This window comes from Mandrillus leucophaeus, unplaced genomic scaffold (genome assembly GCF_000951045.1).
Source record: "Mandrillus leucophaeus isolate KB7577 unplaced genomic scaffold, Mleu.le_1.0 Scaffold66, whole genome shotgun sequence".
Taxonomy (NCBI): Eukaryota; Metazoa; Chordata; class Mammalia; order Primates; family Cercopithecidae; genus Mandrillus; species Mandrillus leucophaeus.
In genome coordinates this window covers 3787814-3791297 of record NW_012107141.1, presented here as the reverse complement: position 1 = coordinate 3791297, position 3484 = coordinate 3787814, and the positions used below count along the sequence as shown (strand labels likewise).

General features: G+C 55.7%; 1 protein-coding gene across 1 annotated transcript in view; it reads right to left on the bottom strand.

Moving 5' to 3' along the window:
* The window catches only part of SLC35C1 (solute carrier family 35 (GDP-fucose transporter), member C1), an 8097-nt gene extending 4846 nt beyond the window's left edge, over positions 1–3251 (bottom strand). Inside the window, exon 1 of the mRNA XM_012001366.1 lies at positions 2045–3251. Within this exon, the coding sequence (XP_011856756.1) occupies positions 2045–2579 (535 nt within the window). The 5' untranslated portion in view covers positions 2580–3251. The remainder of the gene's footprint in view (positions 1–2044) is intronic.
* Between the last annotated feature and the right edge of the window lie 233 nt (positions 3252–3484).

Sequence of the window (3484 nt, the reverse complement as noted above, 5' to 3'; positions counted from 1 at the left end):
CTGGGATTATAGGCACATGCCACCATGGCTGGCTAATTTTTTTGTATTTTTAGTAGAGACAGGTTTCACCATGTTGGCCAGGCTGGTCTCGAACTCCTGACCTCAGGTGATCTACCTGCCTCGGCCTCCCAAAGTGCTGGGATTACAGGCATGAGCCACTGTGCCCGGCCCAGAAGGAGCTTTGAAAGGTATTTTGTGACATGGGGGGCTAGGAGGGGAGGCCTAGAATAGTTGCCTGAGACTCGTCTTCCCCCACAAGGAGGAAGAAAGGGGAAACACTGCAGATAGGAGGCCAGGACCTGGGTCAGCAGAGAGCACCCACCTCCCCGGCCCCTGTCCCAGTCAGGCAGGCCAGTGAATGCACCATTCTCAGAACCTCACCGTTGGTTACTTGGATGACCTTTGGGATCTGGGCCCAGTTACCCTAGTGTCTTCACCTTCCTGCAAGCAAATTCTCCAACTAGGAGCCTCCACCCCTGAGTCCATTCCTGGCAGGGTCAGCAGGAATGAAGTAGAGAGCCCTGGGGCATCTGAGGAGCACACAGAGGAGGGGAGGTACACCTGTTCCCCTGAGGGGGAAGTGGAAGCAGGTCGGGAGAGTTCTGGCAAGCAGGAGTCTTGCAGCTTCCCCCACTCTAACCATGACCTTCTCCCCTCTCCCCTCTTGGACCTAGACCCAGCAGCCCTAGATCCAGCAGCTGCCCAACAAGGGGAAACATTTTCTAGGACAGGTGGCATGGATGGGTCCCTTCCCCCACCAACTGGTGCATCTAGCCTGGGACTCTGAGCCACCAGCAAAGAATGTGATATGTAGGCCAAATAAGATAAACTTTATAGCACCAGGAAAAACCTGCATAGGTTCAAATGAGGATTCCATTCCTAGATGACACAGCCCTGGGAAGACTCGGAGCGAATGGGATGCTGGAGGCTCTCTAACCCAGCATGGGGCCCAGAAAAATATGGGCCCATCTAACCTGTGCTGTCCCATACCATAGCCCTCAGCCACATGTGGCTACTGAGCCCTTGAAATGTGGCTAGAAAATCAGATTGTAACACCTGCAAATGAGGAAATGAATGTTTAACATTTCACTGAATTTTAATTTAAATAAGTGGCCAATGGCTACTGTATTGAATACTGCAGTTCTAACCTCCAAGAAGAGCAGAGGGGATAGAAGCATTGCCTGGGAGTCTGGCCAATCTGGGTTTGCATCCCAGCCTGGCTGCTTGCTAGCTGTGTGGCCGTGGGCAAGTAACGTAACATCTCTGAGCCTCAGTTTCCTTGTTTGTATAGAGATGACCACTGGTAGTGATGCCACAACCCAGGGGATCTCTGGGAGAACAAAGGAGATGCTATATGTGAAATAATCAGCATAATTTCCCTGTCAATAATTATTATTTTCTGAGGATCAAGTCCGGGAAGACAGCTGAGGCCTCTTAAAGCATATCGCTTGCTACTGTCTCAGGCGCTATCCTGAGCTGGCAGAGAGTGATGGTATATTTCTTAAAAGACGTATTGTCCTCTACTAAGAGCACTGGATGGGAAATCAGGACACCTGAGCTCTTGAGAAACAATAAAGTACAGTGGTCGGGCATGTGAACTGCGAAGCCAGATTGCTTGAGTTCAGATTCCAGCTCTGCCACTTATTAGCCGGGTGATCTTGGACAAGTTACTTTACTTCTCTGTGCCTTGGTTTTTCCATCTGTAAAATGTGGATTATAATCCCATCTTGTTATGAGGATTAACTGAGTTAATATGGCTAACATCTATGTGCCTGGCACATTTTAATCACTCAACAAACGTCAGTTGCTTTTGCTGCTGTTGCTATTATTATTATTACTATTGTTCTTGCCCTGGCTGGGCTCCTAACTTGCTGGGTGGCCTTTAGTAAGTTACTTGCTCTCTCTGTGCCCCCAGGCTTTCTCCTATGACTGCTGCACCAAAGGAGCTGGGACAGATGAAGTCCTAGGATGCCTAGAAGGGTTGTTCTTCAGGATTTCAGTCCCCATGACCACCCTATCCCGCGTGGCCCCAGCTGCCACTCACCGATGATGATGCCGCAGGTGAGCAGGGCATAGAAGGAGGTGGTCTGCTTAAGCAGCAGGTAGGAGAGCAGCACGTTGAAGACGGTGGTGAGCGAGCGGCCCACATTGTAGAAGGCCACACCGACGTACTTGAGGCAGAGGTTATTGAAGGTGATCATGCCGATGAAGACCACTGACAGAGGCAGGACACTGCGGGCCACCCTGAGGTCCAGGCGCAAGCTGGGGAAGTCCACGGCACCAGGGCAGCAGGCGGCCAGAGCGCTGAGGCCCTTGCACAGCAATGTGGTCACCAGGCACTGGTAGAAGGTGACGAAGATGGGGGTGTCCAGCTGCAGCGAGGGGCTGTCCAGCAGGTACTTATTAAGGAACACCATGGAGATGGAGGTGACCCAGTAGAGGGAGACCACCAGCGCAATCTGCAATGCCCGCAGCAGAAAGGGCTTCTCCTCGTTGGCCTCGGCCTCTGTAGAGGGGTCTGAGGCCCCGGTCAGCGCCATGTGCAGGATCCTGGACCGCTTCAGAGGGGCCCTGTTCATGGTAGCACAGGAGCTGGGTCACCCCACAGCCAGAACTCTGATTCCCTGGAGTCCAGGGCAGTGAGCTCACTTGTGCTCTCCGCAAGCCGCAGCCCTGATTGTCACATGGGGGTTGGCCTAAAGGCCTCCCCAGTGTCCTCATGGATAGAGAAGTTCTGCTTTGGGGTGAGCCCAGTAGTGCCGCTCCACAACCTGCTCCCACCCCAAGGGGGCTCCTGAGACAAGACACAGGGCAAGGGGGAGGGATAGGCTAAGGCGGTGAGGCCAGGGTAGAGAAGACCCGTGAGGGGAGAAAAGGCTGGGGCCTAACAGGGAGGGGTCGCAGAGAGAAGGGAGGGGAGAGGAATGGCAGGGCGGGGCAGGAGGCGGTACGCGGGGCGAAGGTGCAGGAAAAGGACGCCGGGCAGAGTTGGAAGAGCTGCCGAGAGGGCGGCATGGGCAGCTGTAGGAGGGAGGGGTGGGCAGGGGGAGGGAGGCGTCAAGGGAGCTGCCGCAGGCCGGGCGCAGCTGGAGGGAGGGCTACGGAGGGGTCAGAGGGGCTCCGGACTTGGGGCTGACGGACGCGGGAGGAGGCTGGGCCGGCGCCCACGTCTCGCTGCCTTCCCGGGCTCTGTCGCCGGCTCAGCCCAGGAGCCTCCGGACAGCCGAGGCCTACTCCCCGCGAGGCGGGCCGGTAGCACAGGAGCTGGGTCACCCCACAGCCAGAACTCTGATTCCCTGGAGTCCAGGGCAGTGAGCTCACTTGTGCTCTCCGCAAGCCGCAGCCCTGATTGTCACATGGGGGTTGGCCTAAAGGCCTCCCCAGTGTCCTCATGGATAGAGAAGTTCTGCTTTGGGGTGAGCCCAGTAGTGCCGCTCCACAACCTGCTCCCCTGGCTGCTTGCTAGCTGTGTGGCCGTGGGCAA